Source organism: Odocoileus virginianus, chromosome 6, assembly GCF_023699985.2.
Source record: "Odocoileus virginianus isolate 20LAN1187 ecotype Illinois chromosome 6, Ovbor_1.2, whole genome shotgun sequence".
Taxonomy (NCBI): Eukaryota; Metazoa; Chordata; class Mammalia; order Artiodactyla; family Cervidae; genus Odocoileus; species Odocoileus virginianus.
This window is the reverse complement of record NC_069679.1, coordinates 63,007,381-63,033,232: the sequence shown is the minus strand read 5'-3', so window position 1 is coordinate 63,033,232 and position 25,852 is coordinate 63,007,381. Positions and strand designations below refer to the sequence as shown.

At 43.2% G+C, this 25,852-nt stretch overlaps 1 protein-coding gene across 2 annotated transcripts in view; it reads right to left on the bottom strand.

The window, feature by feature from the left end:
- The window catches only part of RHOJ (ras homolog family member J), a 91,226-nt gene that overhangs the window by 5,447 nt on the left and 59,927 nt on the right, over positions 1-25,852 (bottom strand). For both annotated transcript variants that reach the window (XM_070469449.1, XM_070469448.1), the window contains exons 2-4: positions 18,640-18,698; positions 7,243-7,407; positions 4,950-5,045 (exon numbers count right to left, since the gene is read on the bottom strand). In XM_070469449.1, coding sequence (XP_070325550.1) covers positions 4,950-5,045; positions 7,243-7,407; positions 18,640-18,698 — 320 coding nt within the window. The remainder of the gene's footprint in view (positions 1-4,949; positions 5,046-7,242; positions 7,408-18,639; positions 18,699-25,852) is intronic.

The window sequence follows — 25,852 nt, the reverse complement described above, 5'->3', positions numbered from 1 at the left end:
TAAGATAAGGCATAACTGGAAGGAATAAAATGGAAGATCTGCCCAGCTGCAGACATATCTGAGAGGACACAATGTCTACAACAGTGCTAGCTAGGTGAGCTAGACCTTGTGGAAGGTACACTGGCTCACTAAGTTGAGAGGTAAGTCTCTCACCATTCTCCTTTGCAGCTCAGAAAATTGATGTCCATAGAGGTAAGGTAACCTCCCTAAGGCCATACAACTAAGAAAATGGCAGAGATTTGAATGTGTCTGCCTCCTGAGCCTGAGTCTTAACCATTCTGTTGAGGTCTCTCTAGCAAATGTAAAGAAATGTGATGAAAAAGCAAAATAAACAGACGGAGATTTTGTTATGACAGAGTGACGATGAGAGACGAGAAGGAAAAGGAAGGTTGGTACTCTGTAAATAGGGAGAAGAGATGTTAGTACAATAAACAGTAAGCTGGTATCTAAAGAAATGGCTTGTAGCGGAGAAGTTCCTTATTTCTTATTTAAAATTTAGGAAAGTTATGCAGATAGAATGTTCAACTTGAGAGCCACATGATGGAAAGAGAACCAAAGGACTTGTGAGAAAGATTCCATCTCAATAAATTAGCATGATGACCAAACTGCTGAAAGAGGAAAAGTGTTTCTAGGCTGGATGCATTGGCTGCTGATTTTTTTTTTTTTTCAAGAATTGGTAGAAATTGCCAACTCAAAGGTGGATAATGTGACTGTACTGCTTGAGCATAGGTTATTATGAGGTGTTGGGGATTGTGGCTTACTGAACAGTATATATTGGTTTGGGTTTTTCTGTACCATCTTATGAACTTTTGGGCCAACCCAATGCCTTATTTAAAAAACTGTTTAAAAGTTGCAATTGATGAGGAAATGCTGGATTGTGCTGCCAGATGTATTGATTTTTTTAAGAAGTCAGAAATGTGTATATTTACATGAAATTTCCAAATTGCTCAATGTTGGCCACTAAATCACATCAAAAATACCCATGTTGGTTGATCAAACATTTGTGGGTGCAATCTGGGCCATTACTTGCACGTGTCGGTCCCCCTGATTGGAATTTGATTTCCCCAGCCCCCTGGTTTTGTCCCCCTGAGAAACTTATTATCCTGGCTCAGTTGTTGGTTTCTCCAGTCAGTCTCCCCAAACGCGTCCATCACTGTCTCCTCTCCGCTACCCCAGTGCACGTGTCTATTCTATTTGTTCAGTTGGCGCGCTTTAGCTTGCCTGTCTCTCGTCTTCTGGGCTGTGGGCTTCCTGAGGGCAGGGCTGTCTCCCTCTGGTCTCTGTAGCCCAGATCCCAGGGGTGAAGTGACTGACTTCCCATGACCACAGGACAAAGTGGAAACGGCCGGCACACAAAAAAGGAGGGTCATGGTGAAGTCACAGTCAGCGGGAGGGTGTTAAAGACTTGATGAGCATTGATGACAGGGTTTTTGCTGCACTTTTGCTGCTTTAAACCCCACTGGTGCAAGTCAAAAACCCAAGAAACGGGTGCTAAGACAAAGTGAGAATAGCAATAAAAAATGCACAGGGTGAAGACGATGATAGGAGAAGCCAAAAACTGAAAAAAGGAAAATGGTCCAGTGTTTTATTCAGAAATACCTTAGGAAGACTGAGCTTAGAACACCATATTTAGATTGTATTCAGTGGAATTGGGAAAGAGAACACATAAAGCATCATCAGCAGCATCATCTTAGAGCTAAAGTGGCACAGATTAGGTATTAATTATTGCCAAAGAAGTCCAGCTGCAGTACAGACATACACAAATGACAAAAGGATGGGAAGAGTGGGCTGAAAATTAAAAACAATAATGGAAAGAAGGGGAAGGATAAAGCAAGTAAAGGGATAACAATGATTATTTATTATAAACTGATATAAAACATTTACATAAATGTAGTTGACTCTAGAGTGTAAATAATAGGAAATATGTATGACAGGAAAATGTCTCATAAGTAAAATGTCCTTTCAGATAAAAAAGAGATGATAGGTGAAAAACATTTTGGGAATTGAAAAGTACTGAACAAAAGTATATAAAAAATTTGAACTTGCAAAGCATTTAAGTTATGGGGAGGATATACACATTAAAATAGGGACCTTCAGGGACTTCCCTGGTGGTCCAGTGGTTAAGACTTCACTTTTCCTGTGCAGCGGGTGAAGGTTCGATCCCTGGTTGGGGAGCTGATACCCAATATGTCTCATGGCAAAAAAATAAAAACATTAAACAGAAACAATATGGTAACAAATTCAATGAAGACTTTAAAAATGGTCCACATCAAAAAATGTCTTTAAGAAAGATACGGGGCTTCAGTCTATAAACAAAGAAGCCCCAAACCTAAGGGTTTCTTTTCAGATTAGAGGGGGGAGGTAGAAGATCATGGTGGTTAAACACAGTTTCACATCCTGGCCCTGCCACTTTCTAGCGAGGCGGTCTTTGCTTCTCTGAGCCTCAGTTTCCTCTAGGAGAGTGGAGGTAATAATAGGTACACCTTGGGGGGTAGCTGTGAGGATTAATTAAGACAAGGCATGTAAAGCTCTTGGCATGAAGCCCAGCGCACTGCAAACACTCCATAAATGTTAGCTGTTATTATAAACTACTTGACAGGAAAGTCAGGGAGCAGAGAAACCTAACGCATCTCTATAATTACATGAATTGTGATGAAACAAGTTAAACTCTTGCTTGGTTTTCTTCTAAATTGGATTTTGTAAGCTAAACATGATTTTCGCTGTATCTGAGAGCAGTTGCTAGGAGAAACTGGCAAAAGGCAATGAAGTGGTGAATTCAGCCATTGTTCCTAAAATAAGTATGAAATGAGATGGGAGGCTCTGGAACGACTTCTTCTCAGAGGGAAAAAACAACTTCCCAAATGAGAAGTCAGTCTAGGACGTTGACAGGATGGTGGTGGGAGAGACTCCAGAAGCAAGAGACACAGAAAACAAATCTCTGCACAAAGCTTATGCTGAGCCTTTGGAGCCTCCTCTCTGTGAAAGATATCTAGCTGGGAATCACATACAATCATTTGTGGAACTGTATGTTTAAGTACTTTAGGGAGAGAATGGAAGCTGGATGTTTGAAGAAAAGGAAGAAGAACCTGTAGAAATGTGCCCATTTCTTAAAAAAAGTTTTGGCTGTGTTACATGGCATATGAAATCTTAGTTCCCCAATGAGAAATTGAACCTGAGTCCTCTGTGTGGAAATGCAGAGTCTTAACCATTGGATCACCAGGTAAGTCTGACATGTGCCCATTTTGTAGGTGGGAAAAGAAATGGTTTGAGGAGATGGTTTACAAAAGATCAGGTGCATGGGGGTGGGGAGATCAGGAAGATCCCCTGGAATAGGAAATGGCAGCCCATTCCAGTGTTCTTGCCTGGAAAATTCCATGGACAGAGGAGTCTGGTGGGTTACAATCCAAAGGGTTGCAAAAAGTCGGACATAACTGAGCAATTGAACACACACACACACACACACACACACACACACACCCCTATTATCAGCTGTGTGAATCAAACCTATTCATCTCCCTCAGACTCTGGGTCCTCAACTGTAAGAGAAGACCACTGCTCCCTCTACCTATGAGGGGAGCAAGAGGCTGAAATGAGATGGAGCTTGTAACGTGCTTAGTGAGAATAGGATGGGTGGTTCGCATTACTGTTTCTAACATTACCATCCCTAAAGCATAGCGCTAAGTCGTTTCAGTCATGTCCGACTCTTTGTGACCCCATGGACTGTAGCCTGCCAGGCTCCTCGTCCATGGGATTTTCAGGGCAAGAATACTGGAGTGGGTTGCCATTTCCTTCTCCAGACGATGTTCCCAACCCAGGGATTGAACCTGTGTCTTCTACATTGGCAGGCAGGTTCTTTACTAGTGCCATCTCACATTTGTGAGATGTTCTCATGTATTACATCCATAGAAACAGAATTTTATTTAATTCATTTCTATTCAAATGTATCACTTAATTTTGTTGCCTATAAGATAGGTTTAATAAGAGAAATGCATTCATTTTTATTCACAAAAAATTGGTAATTAATGTGACTCTTGACCTATTTAAAAGCAGGGGACCCCTAACTCTGCCCCAGGTCATGCATTTGCAGAGTTAGTTAAATAAAGTAAAAGAGAAATTTCTGAGACCTTTGGTTTGGCTTGATGGGTTTGTGACTAAATCAATGAGGAGGCTATGGAAATATGATTTATAAACCTCCTTTTGCATCTGGTACCTCATCCTTTCATGTACATGTTAGTGTCTGCTTTTGTGCACATCTTGGCAGTAAATGGGAGACAGATTTGGTCTAAATTGTTTTCCCAACAAAATCATTCTTTAGCTCTTAAGAATGAAGAAAGGACCATGGAAAGGATCATGGAAACTGTTCCAGCTGTGAGCAAGTAGCTATTATCTGTGAATAGCCCCTTGGATTCTTTGGCTAGTTACCTTTTGGTCCATGTTACTCTTTTAAGATGCTGTTGGTGACATAATCCAGCTCCTCTAAGGGGCTACTCATTATAGGGTGAGAAAGACTAAACAAATATAACCCTGCCAGATGCAAATCTAAGCTTCTCTCAGGAAAATCACAAAATGCCTTTTATGGAGCCGTTTAAATGAGTTACATGGATAATAAGCAGTGAGATTTACAAATATCTATCTAATGACTCCCTTTATTCATACTCAATATGGCAAATGGATATTCTAGAGGTTGCTAAATCAAATGATAAGTGCTTCAGCTGTTTAAATTCATCAAGTTTCTTTCTTAATGAAAACCAGACAGTGCTGGCTGATAAGAATGCTAACCAAATGGTCCCTTCCAGCCTGAATTGAACAGAGGGAAGTGTATATAAAGCAGAGAGATGATTTTGAACATACTGCACTTTAAAGCAAAAGCCTATGTAGCGCTTCTATTCTAAAGCATACAGCAAACTCGTCTCTCAGAAACCATTGAAAATGAAATTCAAAATCGGTACCGCTTTTGCAAGCTTCACACCATGCTCGTAAGTGAGAGGTTTCTCCTTCATATATAGCAAACGGGCCAAAGTTTTGGGGTCGTCTCGGAGATCAATCTGGCAAAAAACACACATGTAATACATTTATTCACTTTTTCAGGCCTTACCAGATATTTCAAACCCTGACATAATAGAGATGTTTTCCCACTTGACACTCATGAAATTGCTGAATTTTCTTTAAGGAAGTGCATACACATGGCCATATTATGTCTAGAAATTAAAGTGAGTTCTTTGTATATGTATACCCCAGGCTTTCCTTATAGTTTCGCCTTCAAAACTATTATCCTGGGAAAGTGAAAGTTGCTCAGTCCTGTCCAACTCTTTGCAACCACATGGACTGTCAGTCCATGGAATTCTCCAGGCCAGAACACTGGAGTGAGTCACCTTTCCTTCTCCAGTGGATCTTCCCAACCCAGAGGTGGAACCCAGGTCTCCCACATTGTAGGCAGATTCTTTACCAGCTGAGCCACAACGGAAGTCCTAGAATACTGGAGTGGGTAGCCTATCCCTTCTCCAGCAGATCTTCCTGACTCAGGAATTTTACTGGGGCCTCCTGCATTGCAGGAGGATTCTTTACCAACTGAGCTATCATGGAACTTTCACTATTACCCTGGGAGCTGAGGACTTATTCAAATGATTCTGCGGCTGTTTCAAATGCTTTTGAAATTTCCTGTTTATTTCTAGATGCTACTTATAGGATATACAAAATAATCAGTCTTATTACTTTGCAGTGACACCTCATTTGGTCTCTAGTTATATTACCAATTCTCTAATAGTTTATTTCCTGGCTCTGATTATATGTATATTATATACATAGACTTTTCCAAACCAAATCTTCATACTCAAAGGGATGAAGATTTGTCACTTGTGAGGATATTCTAAAGAATGTGCTGTAGGCTCTGAAGGCAAGTTCTAAAGAGGAATTTCCAAGGGGCTTGCTTAAGGAATAAACATTAATCTTTTCAAACATAGAACTACTTCAAAAATAACGTTCATGTGTGGATGAAGGTTGAAAATTTAAATATTTAAGTTGCTTTAATCTCTCACTGTGTGTGTGAACCCATGCATACATGCATGCGTGTCAATATGGGCACATCAAAGCTTGTGTTTTAAAGAACAAATGACATTAGGATCCCCTTTGAAAGCCCATTTCTCAGCTTTACAACTTTGTGGGTGGGTTTTATTTTTTTGCCTTAATTTTTTAACTTAGTGCCCATGAGTTATAAAAGGATTTGGATCATACAAAGATGTTGGCATGTCCCATTACATATTTTCTTACCAAATCGTCAAATATTATCATCTAGAGTTAAGGCAAAAGATTTTATTTAAATAAACAATTATCTTTCAGAGCAGAAGTGTTAATTGTATTTATGGATCTGTTAGTTCTCTGTCCACATATTCTCTTGGCAATATTTTCCTTTCTCTTACTCACTTAAAAATTTTTCTTGGTCAAGCAGAATGTAAAATGAGAAATAGAAAGCAGCTGCATATGAAACAGACAACAATAAAGCTCTTCAGTATCATTACATTTCTATGTCTTTGGGATAGTAATTTGGGTTTTAACATAGCAAAGAACAATCTATTTAAAACTATAAAAAGCTAGAACAATCTCTAATGTGTTTGGGAACTGGCTTACTGTTGGAAATTCAAACTATGGAAAATTTATTAGCTTTCAAAACACTCTAAAGTCTTTTACAATTGCAGCTTTGTCTGATATATATCTGTTTTAATATCATTTCTAAGATCTGAAAGACCGGGGGCCTTCAAGGGAATAGGGAGCAGTGACTTTCTGTCTTCCTTTTCAAGGACTGTTATTGAGGAGTTTCTGTCATAATGAGCCTATCCTGATTGCTGTGGTCATTTTGACATTCACACCTATTTTGTGACTTTCAAACAATCATGGATTTTAGATATAAAAAAAATTAGGTAATAAGTGTAATTGACATTTACACCTCATTCCTCTGACTCAGAACTGGAGAAGGGTGTCTGTTTAAAAAATGACTTTGTTTTTTAAAGACAAAAAGTGGAGAGAAGAATTTTTAAAGGCCCCACGGAAACTTCCTGTTACATATGCTTTCAACCGTGGGCTAGATAACCACATGGTTCATAATAAAGGCTGTTCATAGGACTGTTGTACCTGAGACCCTGTATTCAACAGTGTTTGGTAGAATAGGATGTTCTGGGAATGCCTACAGGGTCTTTGCATTTGGTTAGCCCTCCACGGCCACCCTACCCGGCCACGCCGCCGTCTAACCTGGGTCCCTATGAGGACGTAAGGCACGTGAGGCATGCATTCCTTCAGCTCAGGGACCCACTCCTCCTGGACGTTGTGATAAGAGGCAGGGTTTACGACAGAGAAGCAGATCAAAAACACATCAGTGTTGGGGTAGGAGAGCGGCCTCAGCTGGTTGTAATCCTCCTGTGGGAAGAGCAAAGAGTCTGTGTGTTTGTATTGATGCAACAGGGTGAGGTGCGGCCCGTGTGGTTCCAGGAGTGTCGCAGACTTTAGATTCCACCGCAGCGTCCTCGACACCGTTCCTTCCCGACCCCGGAATCTGGGGGTTCCCTGTATTACCAGAAGTAAAGGAGCCATCGGCCAGGAAAACACTGTTGTGTACAGAGCAATTATGAATTGACCTCTTTTAAGATGGACTAAAAACAAAAACCAAAACAAAAACCCTTTAAAACATTTTAAAATAGTTTTAGTGGGATAATTTACATAGTATAAAGTCCATCTGTTTAATGTCTATAACTCAAGAAGAATTATTGCAATTCTTGTGCCTATGGGAATTGTGTTGTATTGAATATGGATTTAAATTAGTGGGCCATTGGCCAAGGCACAGAAATTCTCTCCTTATGTAATTTTTTAAAAATTGCATTGAAATTCAATTTAAAATAAGCTAACTAAAATGCAAAGCAACGAGTTGTTGCTAAAGCATACACCACAATATTTGAAGAAACATATTGTGTGAGGGGTTAGAGCTAAGAATTTGGGATTTGTTTCTAAATCTACCTAAAAGCCATATTGTGACCTAATAAATAAGATACCAGATTAATGAATTTTCCCCAAAGACTTTTCAGAACAGAATATGCTTTGGTTGAAGAGCTTGTGGTTGCATAAGATGTTTATGTATATGCTATTTTAGTGGGAGATGATAGAGACAAAGAAAAATGTTGGATCATCTCAACTTTGGGAAAAGTCAGCAAGTACCTTTTATTGTATGTAAAATATTTTAGGAGGTTCCAAGGTGTAAAATCTGCTATTTCATTAGAAGTTTTTATCTATTGTCATAGAATTTGGTAACACAGTAACTTTAAGTGTGTGTGTATATTTTATATGTATATACTATATACACATTAATAATACATGTTCTCACGTACCACAGTATGTCACAAATGTTCATACACACTACAGTACACTTCATATACATATACATACTACATCCAAGCAGACATTATACATATATAGGTGCAACCAAATCTGTATGTTCACAGTTACATTGTCCATTTCTATGTACATATGTGTATTAATTCATTTATTAGGGTCTGTCCTTACTATTCTAACATTAAAAAAATTACAAAACATATATGCTCATTGTAAATATTCAAACATTATGTAAGGACATAGAATTAGAAGTAAAAGTTTGTTTCTATCCAGTGCTTTATCTCTAATAGTTTTTCCTCTCTTCCCAGATGGAGCCATTATGTAACAGTATCCTTCCAAACTTTTAACATTTATTTACATATATAACATATACATGTTTATTTAAAAATTAATTGCTTATATAGCTTAAATTGTTGTGTGATTCTTGCTTTTAAAAAAAATTTGTTTATTTATTTGGCTGCATCAGGTCTTAGGGAGGCATGTAGGATCTTTATTGCATCACATGAGATCTTTCATTGCAGTGTGTGGACTCTCTAGTTGTGGCCCAGTTACTTGCTCCACAGCATGTGGGATCTTAGTTCCCCGACCAGGGATTGAACCCACATCCCCTGCATTGCAGGATAGATTCTTAACCACTGGATTACCAGGGAAGTCCTGATATTTGCTATTTTAAACTTAATATGTATGGATATTTAAAAATATCGACCTCACTATCTTTCTATTGACTCTAATAACATCTTTATTAAAAGGGGGTGCACATGGCCATGTACACGTGTTCCTGGGAGGATCCCCTTTGGAATGTCAGGCGCGGTCATCTCTGGTTGGTCAGCATGCATTTATCTGTTATTCAGTGCCCAGCACACAGGGGCTTAGTACACTATTACCGCTTTTAATTCTATCAGCCTAAGCAAAATGCAGTGCAGGCTGGCAAGGATGCTGAATAATCCCAAAATCCTAAAAAAGTGAACTAGAAACACACAAAAAGTCAGTTATTGTGGCTCATTTACCACATTTCTATGAAAGCAATTAATTGGGAGATGAATATGTTGCTTAAAAACTGATTGGACCAGGCCTAGGACTGCATCTCAGTCAAGTTGTACCCATGTCTGTGTGTGTATGTCTGCATGTTGAGGCTGGTAGTGGTGGGAGGGGACAACATCTTTTATCAGTACCTCCTCCTCTGTACACAACTAGCTCTAAAAGCCAAACCTCTCCCAGGGTCTCTCTCCCCTCTCCCCTCTCTCTCACGGTAGCTGTGAAGTCCACAAGCTGAGAACTCTCTTTCCCAGCCCATGATCTATGGGTTCACAACACCACCTTCTCCCTGTCACTGCATCCTCTCCTCTGCATTGTCATAAACGGAGTAGGGGCTGTGCTGTGTTTTCTCGTGCCCCACTTACACTCCGTCCATAGCACATATTCCATAAGTGCTATTGATTGACTGGATGACACAGGGCCTGCTGTGATCTGCAAATGAACACATGGCTTTTCTACGGATCATTTATTGTAGTTTTCATAAGAATCACCTGGGGAGATTTAAAAACCTCCCGATGCCCTGCTAGCCAACTACCTGCCTCTTCCTTCCCTACCCTGGGATCAGTGAAATCAGAATCTCTTGAGAGTGGGTTTGGGCATCTGGGTATTCTGATTTCACTGGCCTGAGGCTGGCATGGAGTTGAGAACAACTGAATTACATCACCTTGACTAGCAACTGAAGATATATCAAGGGCTTATTACTAAGGGCCAGGCACTGTTTCAAGCTCTTTCATGTATGATCTAGTTGAATCCTCTCACTAGCCCTGAAGAGATGGTACATCAACTTCCGAATTTCATAGAAGAGGAAATTAAGGGTTAGAGAAATTCAACACTGGACCAAAATTACAGAGCTTAAACACCAGGATAGTGTATTTGGCCTGAATCCAGCTCTAGCTCTTAATTGTGAACAAGTAATTTGTTTCATCCAAGAATTTTAAGTGACAGATTAAGCATTTCCTTGAAAATTCAATTCTCTAGGAATCTTAATATGGACTGATGCTTTACCCAAGGATCTAGGAAAAGAAATGTTAGACCCTGGGGTGGGTGTAGTTACCTATTTCTATAGAACTAAAAGGCCTGTCTCTAGGTCTGCATCTACCAGCAAGTACCACCAGATGGCAGCAGACACTGTATATTTAAAACCTCAAAGCCTAAAAAAACAACACAATTGGGAGAAAAGTCACAACTGGACAAATCGGGTCACAACTAGATAAGCAAATAACTGGTGGTCTGAAAGGATCATGTTTACTTGGTTCTTTACCCAGAAACTCTCAAAGGAATTCTACTTACATTACGGGAAAGTTAGGAAGACCCTGGGTTGCTGGATTAACGGTAGGTGGGAAGGTGCTGGCAGTTTGGTTTGTTGATAATTTTCTCTCCTAGTAGGTCCAGCTGGTTGACTTCTGACTGCATCCTTCATTGGGCTTTATGCTGCTCTGTATTCTGGCTCTCTCCTCTGTGGAAACTTTAGTGCTGCTCTATGTACTGGGCTGTGCTTAGTTGCTTAATGGTGCCTGACTCTTTGCGACCCCATGTACTATAGCCCATCAGGCTCCCCTGTCCATGGGGATTCTCCAGGCAAGAGTACTGGAGTGCGTTGCCATGCCCTCCTCCAGGGGATCTTCCCCACCCAGGCATTGAACCCAGCTGTCCCGCATTGCAGGTGAATTCTTCACCACCTGGGCCACCAGGAAAGCTCAGTCCTGCTGTATAATTCCAATTAAAAAGATTAATTAATTTCCTACTGAATGCCTAGCATATAGCATTAAGGATGCTATAAGAACTATACAAGGTAAATAAGAATTGGAAATCTGGTTGGGAAAAAAAAATGAAAATATGGGAAACAATTCGATTTATGTGAAAGTGAGAGGTGAAATTTCTCTTGTGTTAGTTGCTCAGTCATGTCCAACTCTTGTGACCCCATGTACTGTAGCCCACTAGGCTCCTCTGTCCATGGGATCCTCCAGGCAAGAATGTTGGAGTGGGCAGCTATTCCCTTCTCCAGGGGATCTTCCCAACCCAGGGATCGAACCCAGGTCTCCTGCATTGCATGCAGATTCTTTACCACTGAGCCACCACGGAAGCCTTGCTTTTAGTTAACTCCCTGATAATAGAATACTATAGAATAGTTTTTAACTGAATTGGGAAAATACAATTCCAAGGCTGGAAGAGGTCTTAGAGATCATTAGTGCAGTGGCTCCCAGAGGAGCATGGGCATCACCTGGGAGCTCGTGAGGGATGCACATTTCCAGGTGCTGGCCAGCCTTCTGAAGCTGAGGTTCTGAGAGCAGGGCTGCCCGCTCTGTGACCTAGTGGGTCCTCCAGGTGACTCCATTGTAGACATTGAATGATTGAATCGGGGCCACAGAGCAAGCGTACCATTAAAGAAGGCTCAAACCCGGGCTGGCCTGACTCATTTCAGCTCCTCTTCCCCACGGACTGCAGCTGTAAAACACGCAGGGGCTTCAGGCTTAATATAAGTAAGTGTTCCCTCGGCCTGAGGGCTGGGGACTGGGAGGTTGGGGGACTTGAATTTCTACCAGCTGATAACTTGATTTTTTTTTTTGCTATGGAGCATGTTTTGAGTGGGAATCCATGGTGGCTCAGCTGTAAAGAATCTGTCTACAGGTGCAGGAGATGCAGGTTCGATCCCTGAGTCAGGAAGATTCCCTGGAGAAGGAAATGGCAGCTCACTCCAGTATTCTTGCCTGGAGAACCCCAAGGACATAGGAAACTGGCGGGCTATAGTCTGTGAGGTCACAGAGTCAAACACGACTGAGCGACTAAACCACCATGACCACGTTTTGAGTCTTGGTTGGATGCGCACGTGTCGACATGGGGTAAAGGGTCAGTGGTCTATCTGGTATTTGAGACCCCTTCCAATGTTGAAACTGATAATGGAAGACTGCAACAGTGACTTGAATGGGGCTTCAAGGGCTAAAGTTGACAGAGGCTGGGGTGGGGGTGGAGAGAAGGGTGGGATGTTGTAAAGGTAGGCTTTTGAGCGCTTTTCACCCAAATTCACTGAGGGCAGGATAGTGTTTGAAGACAAATCTCGTGTTCTGGGGGTAACTATGGGTGATTATCAAACAAGAAAAGGTCGGGGACAGCCTCAGCCTCAGACAGGCTAAATACTTGTGTTTGAAATATGTCTGGATCAGCCACACCGTGATGGCACAGATGGTGAGGAAGTGAAACCATTAGGCCAGCTCTCTGCAGACTTAGTGCGTGTTTAAATTACCTGGGGATCTTGTCAGGTTGCAGATTCTTATTCAGCAGCAGGTCTTGCATGAAGTCTGAAAAGTTGCATTTCTAATGGGTTTCCAGGCGGTGGTGGTCCTGGGACCACACTTTGAATGGGGAGGAGAGGAGAGTGGCACTGAGCAGTCCCTTCACCCCTCCTTACCCCCACACCCACGTCAAATTGGAAATAGAAATTTGCTTCCAAGTCCTCTTGGTTGAATGATATTTACCCCAGATTTTCAGCACGGTCTCACTTTTATATTATTCCGTAAGTACACTTGGATCTGTTAGGCTTGGTTTGGAAAATGTAGGCAGCACACAGAGGGCAGGAGTGTAGTAAACGTGGGCTAGACAGACCTACTCACAGGGTTCAATTCCAGCCTGGCCTGTGGCTACTGTGGGACCTGGGGTACGTTCTCCCTGCCTCAGTTTTCTTATCTGTAAAATAGGTTGATAATAGTGCTGGCCTCTGGAGAAGGCAATGGCACCCCACTCCAGTACTCTTGCCTGGAAAATCCCATGGAGGGAGGAGCCTGGTGGGCTGCAGTCCATGGGGTCGCTAGGAGTCGGATACGACTGAGTGACTTCACTTTCACTTTTCACTTTCATGCATTGGAGAAGGAAATGGCAACCCACTCCAGTGTTCTTGCCTGGAGAATCCCAGGGACGGGGGAGCCTGGTGGGCTGCCGTCTATGGGGTCGCACAGAGTTGCACACGACTGAAGCGACTTAGCAGCAGCAGCAGCCGCAGTATTGGTCTCAGAGGGTTACTCTGAGAATAAAATGTGTTAGTGTTTGTAGACCACAGACCTGTGTCGTGAACACAGCAGGTTCTTTAGTGGTTGAGAGTTTATTCTCCCTCCAGCTTCACTTTTCATGAGGAGAAAAGTATGATTGTGTCCTGAGATTATTCTTAACCAATAACTTGTCACAGGGGTCAACTTCCTTACTCCCTGCCCCCCAGTTTGAACACTTCTAAAACCACATTAAAAGGCACATGAGCAAGAAAGTTTGAGTCACTCATTGGGGAAGAACATTTGTTCTGAGGTTTTAGGCAGACTTTCCATAGAGAGTCGATGTTGGATTCTGGGCTCCAGAGGGCCCTTGGGTCAGCTGATGAGAAAAGGAAAGGCTCCTGTCCTTCCAAGTGGGCCCCAGGTTGCCGTCGTTAATGAACCCCTGATGTCCTTGCCTCCGTCCCTGGTCATATGTCTCTCTTTCCAGCCCCTGTGGAGGTGTAGGGGGTGCGGGGTTTCAGGGAGAGGGGAGGAAGCGTTTCAGGATTCAGGGCAGTGAAGATGTGTGGTGTGCCGTCCTGACTGAGCAAGCGGTATGACTGATGGCTCTCCTGCTCTCAGACACTCATGGTCACTGGGACAGCTGAGCTGCTGTGGTTTCTCCGTGACAGACACCATTCTGTACTTGCCCACAAGCAGACAACCCTAATCCAGTGGTACTCATGTGCCAAGAGCTCAGAGGTTTATCCTGCTGAGAAGCCAGGCTCCTGACACCAGGAGAGTCTCATTTCTCCCGGCAGCACAGCTAACTGCCACTTTTGCAAATGCTGTCTTTGAGATACCTCTGTCCTGGGGTTCGCCCTGAGAGGCTGATTGCAGCAGGGTTTTACTCACTTTGCTCCTGCAGGCCAGAGCCCATGAGAGGAGCAGGTTTGGTGTCTTAGTGCCGGGACTGGTCCCACTCTAGGGGGCCAGCTGGGGTGGGGGGAGGTGGGGGTTGCCCGGTTCTGGGCTGTGACCTGGGAGAGACCCTTCTCCCATTTGGGCATTTCTCAGCCAGCACATGTCCTGGCTTGCAGCAGCACCCCCACCCTGCCTCCTGCTCTCCCCTACTCTCTCATGCAGCTGTTTAGTCACTAAGTCGTGTTGGACTTTTCTGCGACCCTCTGGACTGGAGCCTGCCAGGCTCCTCCGCCCATGGGATTTCCCAGGCAAGAATACTGGATAGGGTTGCCATTCCCTTCTCCGGGGGATCTCCCTGATCCAGGGATTGAACCCACATCTGCATTGCAGGTGGATTCTTTACCGCCGAGCCACTGGTGAAGCCCAAGTCTCTCATGAACATGCTTTCAAACTGGCCTGTAAGCGTGTCGTGAAAAAGTCGGCTCCAGACTCTGTAGTCAAGCCAAAGACCTGAGCTCTGGAAATCCGTCTCAGCCACATGCTACTGGGGCATGTGCTGTGCAGGTTGGGTAGGCAGGATCTAAATAGATTCAGCTTACAGACCTGGGCCTTATTGCCTCCCTGGTGTGAGCTGGGGCGTAACAAGCAGAGTGACCCTGTGAAAAAGCCCCTCACTTCATTGCCTAACTGAATGTTTGGAATTCTGTCGAACAGATGAACCGGAGTTCTGAAGACTGTCTTCAAAGAGCTCCACTCACAGCCCAAATATCCGTTTGTTTCAGGGATTTGGGGAGAGAGCTAATGTTTGCTAGCAGCTGCCTCATGCTGGCAGTGTATGCACGTGGCTTCGTTACAAACTGTCTTGAGCGGATGCTGGGCTGGCTGTGCGGTGCCGGAAGGTGTCTCAGGCAAGTCTAGTGGGACTGCGGAGGCGCCCGAGGTGACGAGGTGTGGCAAAGTGGAGGGAACCAGGTCAGATGATTTTGTCCAGGGCTGACTTTGAGGGTAGAGGTAGTATTTCCTTGCCACTTTATCTTTCTGAACACGTGTGCTTCTTGAGGTTATTTTTAACTCTGAGCCCTGCTTAACTCAAGACAAAGATGAGGGGGCACTGTCCCTTAGTTTGTTTGTGTCTGAAAATCTGGTTATTCACAGCCAGATGCAATCCTATAGCCAGGTTCGGAGGCTTGTTTCTTTTTTTGCGGCTCAGGGATCAATCAATTGGCTCTAGATTACCTCTCTTTCTTGTTAGTAACTCTGATCAAATGAGTAATTTTGAATTAGTTCTAGACCTTCCTTAGTCATGTGACCTCAGCAATATTTGTGAGAATATAACTGAGGAGGTTATCATCCCTGAAGCTGGGAATGGAAATTTTGGGACAATGCTTCTAAATTAAATTTGTCACAAAGCCTTACTGGCAGAGTTGTGGAGCCATGGGAATCAACTTGGGTAATGGTTATTTTCCACTGCATCCTCCTGACATTAGGAACAATGTTTCAACCAACAAAGGCTCCAGTTTTAATGTGCGGATGAATCACCAGATCTTCTTAAAATGCATTTTCAGATTCAGTAGGTGGGGGATGGGGCCTGAGATTCTGCCTTTCTAATAAGGTCCCTGGTGATGCTGCTGGTTGGTCGTCCAGACTCTGAGTCCCAAGGTTCTAGAACAGTGGTTCTCAAAGTTACCTGTCAGAAATTTAAGTGTGGAGGCACCATCCCAGAACTGTAGAGTCAGCAGCTCTGAGGGTGGGGCCCAGTGTCTGGGTTTTAACCAGCCCTATTTGTGATTCTCATTTCTACTTAAGTCTGAGAACCACTGTTCCACGTAATGAATTACATGAATCCTTCAGTGGAACACATTCCAACACTTCACGGCCCTTTCCTGCTAAAATGTCTCCCTTAGGTCTAGCCTCCAATTGTTTAGCTTAATTACTCTGGTTCTTTAAGGCACTATTTAAATCATTTTCAAAGGTCCCAATCTTAGAATTTCAGTTCTATAACCGACTTTAAGATATGTTCTGATTTCTTTTCCCCACATTTTATGTTCCCCTATGAACCTTGTCTACCTCTGGGTTTTCAAAGTAGCTGGTGGAAAGCATTAAAGTGAAAGTTAAGTTGAAGAATTATCTGTAACCCATTTGTTGTTATATTCTATCAGCAATTATCATGTTCTCCTGTGTCAGAGTTTTGGGTCAATTTGTAGTCTAAACATGTTTTATCCACTGCCTTAGAGTCTTTACTCAAATACTAGTATTATTTTTAAATTTTTCTAAAAAGATGGAGCAGTGGGAAAGAATAACTAAACTGGTTTTATGCAGTTTTGTTGGATTTGAGATTAAATAGAGGCCAGGGGGAAACTGTCCTGGGGACAATTAAGCACAGAAGCTAACAATTGTAGTGGATTGCTATAGAATTAGGAAGAACTAGGCACAGGGCAGGGGGCATAAGGAGCTTTTTTAGAAGGCAAAGGAAACAGGTTTCAGAGTCAGGTAATGATCCTTGCTGTGTTGAGCTTTTCAAACTGGATTATATTCATAAGATATGATTATGTATGAGAAGGGTGTATACTTTCTTTTTTAGGCTGTGAGTCCTGATGAATGGGGACACCCCCAATGACTGTGTGATTGAATGAGTGTAGGCAACTCCAGCCCAAAGAGCAGCCTCCTTCTGTTGCTGGAATGCTTTCTGGTGCAGGGGCAGTCAAGTAGGAGCTGCACTGAAGCCTGGTACCTTAGCACAGAGGAGCCACTCACCTTTCCAATCTGTGTGTCTGTGGGCATCCTTTCCTAGTTGTGTGTGTTGGTATTGATGTGAGAGGTCTCCTCCACTTTCTAGTTCCTGAGGGTAGCTGGCTAAAGCACCCATCTTCCAGTGAGGGGAAACTAGATGCTTTTACGAGCTTTGATTCTGCTGCTAGATTTTTCAAGTTCTCCACTGCCTGGTTCTGCCTGTCTGTGGAACACCTGCTTTTGATGTTCCATAGACTTTTATATTGCCTGAGCCACCATCATCTGACATGAACAGCCAGCTCATTGGAAAAGTCCCTGTTGCTGGGAAAGATTGAGGGCAGAAGGAGAAGAGGGCATCAGAGGATGAGATGGTTAGATGGCATCACTGATGCAAAGGACATGAACTTGGGCAAACTTTGGGAGATGGTGATGGACAGGGAGGCCTGGCGTGCTGCAGTCCATGGGGTCACAAAGAGTCGAACGTGACTGGGCAATTGAACAACAATAGCAAGACATTTATACAGTGGTTCTTGCCAATGCATACAGAAATCCCAAGGAGAATTTTGTTTATTATGACCTTTTTTTCAAGTTGAGCAAAAAGACATATCTCCAGATAATTGTGAAAAAAATCTAGACAAATGTGTAACTGCATATAACAATTACCAGGAGACTCACAGGGAATAAGCAGGGTCAAACGTTCACGCCAAAGGACTTAAGATGTATAAATTCGGACAGACTGAAAAACCCACTGATTTTGACTTAAATAAATGATCCAGGATGTATGGTAACAACAGCTCTGTCAAAGAAATTGGGTTACAGCCATCAATTACTTAACCACTGCCCCTCTAGCCCATGAACTGGTAACTTTAGAAACTTTTTGTAATGACATGTGGGATACAAGGGAAAAAAAGACAAGGTGACATTTTCACCCTAGCAGAGAATGTGTTAACTGGTTTAAGAATTGAGGGTTCTATTGCTTTACATATTTGTTGGCCAAGATCTCTGACTTGAAGAAATATTTCTGACAGAATGAGAATATTTCAAGAATAGAGAATTTAGATTCAACTCCAGTTGTTTAGGGGTTGATCCTCACATCGGGAAAATATCCAGGATCCTGGTTTTTTCTCCTTCTGATACTAAATCCATCTATTTTCTATTCCCTGACCCCCATTTCCTATCTCTTTTTGTACCTTTCTACAGCTCATTATTAGGCTTTTTAAATAAAGAGTGGGTAAAGAATACAACATGGAAAAAAAATAGTGGATGAAACTAAAATTTATGAAATTGACTCAGTTACCCTAGGTCTGGAATTGGCATGGGTTAGAAGAAACTGGAACTCTTCACCAAATATGTGATTTTGGTTAGTGATAGTCATCATCAATAAATGAATGGGTATTTGCTTATCAATAACTTGAATCTCATAATGATTTAGTTTTCTGTTATTACAAATATTGTTAGGATATTAAAAATATTTTGGTTGTTGTTTTAGGTATATGATAAATTTGCCCCAGGTCATCAGAGGAGGTAACGTCTATCCCATCAGTCCCCATAAACTTAGTCAAATGGACCATTCTCCCCCCTCCCAAACATTTCATGAATCAAGATAAGAAAAACATACCTGTCCTGCGGTGTCATACAGTCCGAGCAAGTGTTGCTTGCCTCCCACTGTCACAGTAACTAGGGGAGAAGAGAAAAGGAGAATCTGTAAATGCGAGCTTCAATCAGGATCCTTCACATTTCTCTATGCCAGCATCTCCCTGGGCAGCAAGGCCAAGCATATGCCTCACCCATGTATATTCTAAACTGAGTTGACAGCATGATCGCCAAATGAAAGCCAACCCTGGGCTGCAGTGAGAGCAGATGGGCTGAGTCAAGGCCAAATTTCTCGACCAAGGCAAATACTGTTTGGTGCCACTAGGGCACTCTGCAGGCTGCTCATTAACCCTGATTAGGTGCTATAATAGCAAGATCCTGAAGGGAAAGGATGCTGGACTCATTCTTGGTTAGGTTATTCTCTTCTTTCATTTGGTTTGAGCCACCTTTCAGGATATAGATTCAGGTAACCAGAAATCTTGGCTTTTATTTCTTGTCAAAATGCTAAGAAGCTCTGAAAACAAAGGATAACCCACCTGTCTATTTTATAATTTATAGCAAAGCTGGGGCTTCCCAGTGGCTCAGTGGTAAAGAATCCACCTGCCAGTGCAGGAGATATGAGAGTCACAGGTTCGATCCCGGAGTTGGGAAGAGCCCCTGGAATAGGAAATGGCAACTCATTCCAGTATTCTTGCCTGGAAAATTCCATGGACAGAGGAGCCTGGTGGGCTACCATCCATGGGAGTCACAGAGTTGGACATGACTAGTCACAGCAGGATCAGCAGGAAGGCAAAACTAATAGTGAAATGAGAAAGGCTTAACATTTATTGCAAAAAATGTTTTTATTCAATATCTCTCTGCTTTAGCTCAACTGATTCATGACAGTTTGAAACTCAGTTGCAGAAGGAAGTGTTGTATATGGGTTTCTTCTAACATTATATATACAGTGAAAAGTAGAGAGTTTGATTTACCCAATAGGCTTATGGCCTCACTAAGCAATTATGTCCAAAAGTAAGAGGTAATAGAGGAATACCAGCCACTCTTTACATGGCTGGAAATGAAATAAAGTCTCAACTTGAAACTAAACTGAGATAGAACAGATTGAAAGCAAGAGTAATACCATTTTCTTGGTAAATGGAAGGAACAAATTTAAATTTCCACAAAAATTTAATTCCTCTTTGGAAAAAGAAAGTAAAATATGAAGGAGAATGTGATTTTTCCTAGTTGATTAAGAAGAATGTACAAATGCTACAAATGCAGGGATTTATATTCAATATCCTGTCATAATCTATAGTGGAATATAATCAGAAAAAAATAAATGAATTGCTATATGGTACACCTAAAACTAACACAATGCTGTAAATCAGCTATATTTTAATAAAAAATGTACAGGTCCAACATAAAAATGATTTTTGATTCCTTCTGTCATTAAATGTTCAGAAAATGAAAAATAAATGGAATAGCAACCTTTTATAACCACATCTCTAAAATATGCCAGCCAGATTCTCTAGTCTACTGCTCAGAGTTACTGATTTGGTACTGATTTGAGTTTTATTTGTTTTCAGGTTCAGGGGCTACATGTGTGCAAAGTGCTTCTTAATGGCTTATTCTTTGAAAAGCACTTGTTTAAAAAGCACTGCCTCCCCAGACACTGGGAACAATTTTTCTAATCTTCTCAGATCAACATGTGTTCAGCTTGATAACATGGTGGCAGCCACTGAGATGAGCTTTTAAATGTGTGTTTTTAAGTGGTGAACTCAGCTCCATCCAATGCTAGTGACAACACAGAAGATAGGCGTTTAAACATTTTCCTTTCAGAAGCCAGGCTAGTGATGGAAATGAAGGTGAGATGGCGCAGCCCCCAGCTCTTTGTCCTGTTATATTTTCCTCTTGCTGCAGACTTGGAGCCTAGTCAGATGTTCCTAAAATCTGCCTAAATGATTTCTTTAATGGCCCATCCACCACCTAGTCATGGATCAGGAATGAAAGGAAGAAAGCCAGCCATTACAACATGGAATTTCCTGCCTCTAGTGAGCCCAGTACACACAGGTTAGGGCAGCTGCTCGGAGAGCCCCTGGGACAGCCCCCTGACCTACAGACCCAGGGCCATCTGTGGAGAGAGCACTAGAAGTTGCTTCATTCTTCTGGCCCCACTGGGCACTGCAGATGTTCTGAAGTGATGGCTCCGACCTTCATCACCGGAGCCCTGAAGATCATGCTTGAGTTTCCTCAGGGAACGAACATTCCTTCCAGCCTGCTTTTCCTCAGACCTCACCCTCTGCTCCCTTGGCAGCTCTGACGGCAGGGAACTGTACCAGGCCTGAGGCGAGGGCCAGCCTGGGAAGCGAGCCTTTGGGCTGAGAGTCTGAGCCCAGTCTTTCCTTTCCTCTGTCCTTCCCTTCCTCTAGGATTTATTGGGTTCCAGGACTGTGCTCAAGGGTTGGGAGTGTTTATGCTCCCTGGAGATACGTCTCCTGCTGTCACAGAGCGTGGAGAGGAGGGTATAAGGCAGTGTGGTGGGCACTCTGCAGGGCAGTGTAGGTGGGTGTGGGAGCACGCAGAAGGGGCACTACCACATGCACACACACACAGCTGAAGTGTGGTCCAAGAAGGCCTTCTGGAGCACATGGTCTGAGCTGAGTCCCAAGATTGGCGAGAGTTACCCATGGTGCCCTGGGAGTGGTTCAGGAGCTACCCAGCATGCACTGGAGGAGACGGGGCTGAGGAGGTGAGCATGCAGGCTCAGGCCCTCCTAAGTCACTAATACAGGCTTTATGCTGAAGGCTTTGTTAAGCTGCGAAAGTCCTGAATTCTCCTCTTCCCCAAAGGCAGTGAAAGAGAAGGAATGAAAATAGTTTTCTTGGGTTTAGGCAAAACGGCAAGAGGAGGGAAGATGAGGATTTTGGGGTGGAAGCCAGGTTGGCCGTGAGCTTGCCGGGCAGTGGCTGCCTGCGCTGTTGGGTCAGCCCTGCTGGACGAATCCTGAGGGGACAGGGCGGGGCTTGTGCCCCCATCTCTGGAAACCACATTTGTTCTCTTCTCTGCCCTTCGATTCTTCCATTTTATCAGAAGGGAGATGAGGGGATCACAGGGTTGATGATGGAGAACATCGTGGGACAGGCAGCCAGAGACACAGCCAAGCAGGACTCACACATCGTGGGATATGCAGATGGCTTTGAGAGTCCTTATCTTGGATTAGCGATGGACGCCCTCTCGCTTGTCAACCTGGCTCTGTGAGGCTCCTTACCTCGGAAATGAATTAGATCAGTACAGAAGGAAGCTGTGCTCTAAAATGATCAGAGGAAATGCAGAGAGGTTGAGACAGCAGGATCTTGGAAGTCAGACGGTTCTGCTTTCGAATCCCATCTTTCTATTCACCATCTGCGTGACTCTGGGAAAGTGACCTAACATCTCTGAGCCCCTCTTTCTCTATTTGTAAAAAGAGAGCATCATCCATCGAAGAGAATACTTGTGAGGAGGAAGTTAAAGGAGAAGATCCTGGCACGCAGCCTGGCCCGTAGTAGGTGCTCAACAACTGTTGCTTTCTCTCCTTCAACAATGGAGAAGGGAGTGACAGCCCACTCCAGTATTCTTGCCTGGGAAACCCCATGGACAGAGGAGGCTGGTGAGTTACAGTTCATGGGTTACACAGAGTTGGACATGACTGAATGACTAACATTCCTTCAACGAATGCTTGTTGAATCCTTCTAAGGCCAGGGCCAGTCTGACTTTTTCGCCCCTGTGTATGCGTACTCAATGCACATATATACTCAATGGACATGACCTGGCACAACAACTTTATAATATGTATCAACTGCCAGTCACTTTCTACCCTAAATGGTTGCTATTTAGATCAATGTCTTGTGTCTCTGATTGGACAGGAAGACCCTTGAGGAGACAGTCTCCATAAGCCATGCCCTGCACAGTACAGAGCACAGTTCCTGACATTTGTAGTAGATGCTGAATCCACAGAACGGAACTGAAGCCTCAGGGGCAACTCAGGCGGAAGGAGGCCCTTCAAACCCAGCAGAGCTGCAGCTTTTGCAGCTTCAGGCTCCCTGGCAAGACACCAACTGCTGGGAATTGCCTGCAGCCAGTAAACCTGCCTGGCAGACTGGTCAGGCTAAAATCCCAGATCTCCTATTCTCAGAGCTTTTAGGATTGTTTTTGGTTTTTTTTGAGCTTAGAGAGGTTTTAAAGAGAGTGGGTCAAGTGACCTGCTAATGGCTCAGATGATTCTCTCCATAAAGTGTGAAAAGTTGTCAGTGACCTGTTAAGTATGTAAAATGAAGGCCTTCCTCTCCAAATCCATTAAGTTCTTTGCTTCCTTGTGTTTACTCTTGGTGCAGCTTGGATTGTTAAATTTATGAGTTGGAGTGAGGTGGTAATGAAGTTGAAGTCATGTTTCCTCTCCTGAGGGTTAGCTGGTTTCACCCAGAGAGAAAATGTCCTGGAAGGAGGTAAGCCCACCCCTGCCCCTCAACCCTAGCATTTCTGTCACCTCATGAAACGGCGTGTCATTTGCAAACCCGGATGAGGAACGGTTGGTCATTCCCTGCAAGCCAGCTCTGACCATCAGTCCAGCTCATCAGCAGTGCTAGGAACCTGGTTCAAAGCCCCTGACCTGTTGGGTGGTGGACAGGTCATCTCATCTGCCAGAGAAATCTTTCGGGGTCAATGTGTTGAATATATGATGAATCTGAGAACTGGCATGGTGGAAATGCCAGATCAGTCATGAGAAAACCTCCCAGTGCCCTTCCATTCCCAGCACAAGGCCAGCTGTCTGCATCACTCAGGTAGAATGTACTCTAGTTGGCGGGTAAGATAAAGCAGACATGACTAGGTGTGTGGATATAATTCCATAGAGGTCCTAGGGTTTCCTTGGTAGTTCAGATGGTAAATAATTTGCTTGCAATTCAGGAGATCTGGGTTTGATACCTGGGTAAGGAAGATCCCCTAGAGGAGGGCATGGCAGCTCACTCCAGTATTCTTGCCTGGAGAATCCTATGGGCAGAGAAACCTGGTGGGCTACAGTTCACAGGGTCACAAAGTGTCAGACACGACTGAAGTGACTAACATTTTCCCTTTCATTTTCACTATTTTGGAGGAAGAAACCCTAAATTTATAAACATAGCAATAAACAGAATTTTAAGAAAGCTTGAAATATGCCCTCATGCAAATATAGACTGATATTATATCAAAGATTTATTAACTCTTTATGAGAGAATTAGTAAGATAAGAAATCTTGTTTGAAGAGCATTTTGAAGAACTGGGCATTTATAGGTACTAAAAGGCAAAATGGCAGAATAAAATAGCTAGGTTCAATGGAAAACTGGTTGTTATCCTATGGAAAGATAACCTTTGGTGTTCTGCTCTCTTACTAAATGAATTGTTTGCATCTTGACCCAACAAGATTTGCAAGGTAACATGCAACTTTCGAAAATCTAAACTTTTAGTTAGTAGCAGCATCAGACAAAGGTGAATTCCCCTAGATTGCTAAGCCTTGAGGGAAGGGAGTTGAACAGCTCCCCAGCATGATGTTGAGAGGAGAGGTTCAGGCTCTTGGCTTTATGTCCAAGTTTCTGATAATTTTTCTTTATGTCTGGATTCAAGTCCATACTTAGCCTTTCACTCACTTGGTGAGATGTCAGGCAGCTCAGTAGGTTTCTCCCTCACCTGGAAAATAAACACATTGCCTTTACCCTAAAAGGGCTAAGTCACTTAGGTCATGTCTGACTCTATTGTCTGCAGTTTCTGTGTCCTCCTCCAGGGGATCTTCCCGACCCAGGGATCGATCCTGCATCTCTTATGTCTACCTACATTGGCAGGCAGGTTCTTTACCACTAGTGTCACCTGGGAAGCTAACGGGGTGTAGACATTCTTTATAAGCTGTTCCAAAGTCAGGGGTAATCATCACTATAATTTGTCTACCTCTGGCGGCTGCAAAAAACAGAGTTTAAATGAAAAATCTCAATTCTGACCCTTGTCATGCTTGCTGACAGGATATTTTCACTGAGCTTTTCCCTCTCTGAACTGACTGTCACCTCTTGTGCTTTCTCCTTTCTAGGAGATCCCATCTGGGACAGTGACTCACCTAACACCAGAGTCTGCTCTGAGGAGTTGCTTGTCTGTATGTGTTATGTGGTGTCTGCCTCACAAATGGACATGTTCATTCTATAAGAAGAAACTCAGAGGCGTCTGGGATGACAGTCCCCTCAAATTAAAATAAGTTAGTGAATAGAATGGAACTAGAAACAGACACTGCATTTTTATGAATATGAATGGTGGTGAATTTCTCCCTAGTGGGGTTTTATCCTTATGTGTTCCTCTTAAGGTGGCTTGAAAACCTTCTCATCCGCCTACACTGACCCCCCTCAGCCAGCTGGTTTCCCTTCTTTGCAGAGAATGCCTCTTGTTTCCTGAGGAGCAGCCTGTGTGTGAGTGCGCATGCGTGTGTGTGTATGTGAGAAATGAAAGTTGTTCAGGCAAGTCTCTTATTTGATGTGTTGGCGTGAGTTCCTGTTTCTGAAGAAGACTGAGGAGAAAACCAAACAGGTTCCCTGAGAATCCAGTAGGATTCTGAGCTGAGGATTTTCTTTGGTTGGGTCTTTACATTTGTCCTACAGTAACGAAAGTTCCATTTGAACAGGGTAACATACATCTGCATCTTCCACCCCTGGTCATGTTTCTTTTTTCCTTTAGGTACACCTATGTGACAGGTGCTTTGGTTTGTAGTCATTTGGGATTGTAATCACCCCAGAGTTTAAGGCAGAAGAATGGGTTGGAGGCCTGAAATCCCTGTGAACAAACTGGGACCTTGAGCAAGCTTCCACTTCCATAAGTCTCAGTTTTCTTGCTGGAAGTTTGAGGAGAAAAGGAGATCATGAGCATAAACACAGTGTACAAGAAAGCTACTACAAATACAAGGTGGCATCACTAAGCAGATGGCTTCTTAACAATACTTTTGAGAACAGAACTTGCTGGAATGAAGCTGGGTGTGGGCTGGGTGTTCAGGAAAGGTCTGCCCTTCTCAGTCCTTGTTTGATAATTGAGGAGGAGGCGGATGAAAAGCAAGAGGAAGGGGAGGAGCTTGTGCAGTTCCAGGGTTCTTGGAACTGACTGGGGATGAGGCCAAACCAAGACAGAGCTATGATTCCATGACATCCACATCCTGGGATTTTAGAGTCTTAGTACTTGGCCTCACCCTTCCTTCCTCCATGTTCATTTGGTGTCTCCAT